Source organism: Manacus vitellinus, unplaced genomic scaffold, assembly GCF_001715985.3.
Source record: "Manacus vitellinus isolate BGI_N305 unplaced genomic scaffold, ASM171598v3 scaffold_0_pilon, whole genome shotgun sequence".
Classification (NCBI taxonomy): domain Eukaryota; kingdom Metazoa; phylum Chordata; class Aves; order Passeriformes; family Pipridae; genus Manacus; species Manacus vitellinus.
Genome location: NW_021938789.1, coordinates 7,107,571 through 7,109,782, shown reverse-complemented (window position 1 = coordinate 7,109,782; position 2,212 = coordinate 7,107,571). Strand labels below are relative to the sequence as shown.

General features: G+C 48.9%; 1 protein-coding gene across 1 annotated transcript in view; it reads left to right on the top strand.

Annotated features, from left to right (window-relative positions):
• The first annotated feature begins 502 nt into the window (after positions 1–502).
• Positions 503–2,212, top strand: part of MSX1 (msh homeobox 1) — a 5,285-nt gene continuing 3,575 nt past the window's right edge. The window contains exons 1-2 of the mRNA XM_029962026.1: positions 503–596; positions 1,132–1,395. Coding sequence (XP_029817886.1) covers positions 503–596; positions 1,132–1,395 — 358 coding nt within the window. The remainder of the gene's footprint in view (positions 597–1,131; positions 1,396–2,212) is intronic.

Genomic DNA, 2,212 nt, shown 5'->3' with positions numbered 1-2,212 from the left:
CACCCCTAAAGTCACCTATTCCCCCGTGCCCTTTCACTTCGATTTTTCTTACAGCCCAGGGAGGAAAATAAGAGAGAGGCATCTAAAAGCAAGCCAAAGTATCAACACCATGGAACAGGTACTAAAAAAGTTCCTAAAACTTAGCCGTGTTTTGGTCACCCAGAGCGCAGCGAACAAGGTAGGAAGAGTTTGGATACCAAAAATTTCCCGCTAAACAGAGAAATCAGCCTTGGGAGAAATTTCGTTATGCAAATTTGTTTTTTCCATTCCTAACGTAAAACTTGTAGATTTCATTAAGAAAGACGTGAAAGAAAGAAAGGAGCAAGAACCGAAAGGAACTTTATGTTTTCAGCCCAGGAGCTTGCCAGCACGTGAGTTAGAATCAAGTCCTTGCTATGATACAGTGATTGAAATACCACCGAGTATGACAGAAGTGTAAACACAAAGCGCTCATTGCTGGGAGATAAATAGAGAGCTAATTATCTCATTCTGTCAACTCTCAATGAGAGCGGGATCGCGCTCTCGCTATGGGACGCACACGCACCTCTTCAAACCTCAGCAACATCCCAAGGTTACAACCATTCTACAAAAGAAAAGTGAGGGAAAAAAAGACCTCAAACAAGTCAGCAGCTCTATTTTTAATATTCGTATTTCTATCGAACAGCGAGATCGAAATCAGCCCGTGGGCTGCCTCGAGGTCTAATAAACACATCACTTAGTCTTTTGCACAGTTAAGTTTGGAATCAGGGGAAAAAAATAATAAAAACCCCAAACAAGATCCTACCTGTAGGATCGGGTGGAGGGAACACCGTGACACCGTGAAACACGATGCATGGATATATGTGCATGTTTTCTTAGTCAGGGGTGGGGTGGGGGTGCATCTTCGTGTCGAGCACCAGGCTTTGGGAAAATGTCGTGTGATTGGTAGAGCAAACTAATTTTGTCAGGCTGAATGTGCTGATGTCCCAGGGCTAAGGCGCCTTGCTCCCTTGATGCGGGTTAACGTCCTCAATAGTCCCCCTCCAGCTGAAGCCTTTGATCAGACCGCTGCTGGCGCCTAAAAACAACATCACTTGTCTGCCTATTAGAGGCACTGACTAATCGTGACAGATTGTTTATTCTCGCAATTAGCAATGCAGCCGCTTCTCCGAGCACCCCCTGCCCCCCCGCCCCGACGCGGCCCGACCCGGCCCCCCGGCCCGACTGGGAGCGGGGGAGGCTGCGGGCAGCGGTACCGGCACCGGCACCGGCAGGGCGCGGGGCCGACCTGGGCTGGGATGGGCGGCGGCACCGCTGCTCCCCGCCTCGCAGGAGCGCTCAGCAGGGCGGCACGGATCGGGAGGGCGATTGGATGTGCCAGTGTGAGCCATGTGTCGGCGAATAGGTCTGCGCAAAGTGCGTTCACTCTCATGTGTAGGAATGCGGGGGGGTAGCCTGCAAGTCGCCTACAAATCATCTTCACTAGAGTATGATCCATACATGAGCACAGCACATGCGGGAGGTAGGTATGATGTACGTGCAGGACACTGTGAGCACGCCGCAAGGGCACATGATCACGCGTGTGTAAGATAAGTGTGTGTAGCTGCTCGCAGGACAATTCATTTCAATCAGGTCCTGTTGCTTATCAGTTAACAAAATGTCTATTATATAAATTCATTTCATAATCTATATGCTCCTAATCTACCATCTTTATTGGGTTCAGTTAAAAGGAAAGGGAATTCTCTGTCCCTCCCCGTTTAGATAATTGCCCTTAAATGACTGCAAGAGGGTCTTGTGTTCCGAGGAGATTAGAGCCCTGCAGCTATCAATAAACTTTTCTCAGCGAGCGGCCAATCCCGTTATTAGAGAGCGGCTCCGTTTTACTGCACATCCGTCCTGGGCGCGGGGATAAGACATCGTAAAACGAATTTACAAAACAAAATAGCTGGGACTTTAAGGGCTCAGGGGCTTATATGTTTCTTTTTACGTGAATGAACATTTCGTTATCTGCAGACACGCACACATCTATGCCATGAAAAGTGGTACAATTTATGTGTTGTGTATGCGGGTACGTACATAAACGCAGATCTCCGCAGTCATATCGAACACACCGCAGGGCCGGCGTTTACTTAAAAACAAAACCAACAAACCAACCAACCCCCCTAAAACCACTGTTTCGAGGCGCAGCCAGGCTGTGGGACGGGAAAGCGGCTCCTTCCCTTTGAGAGGTCAC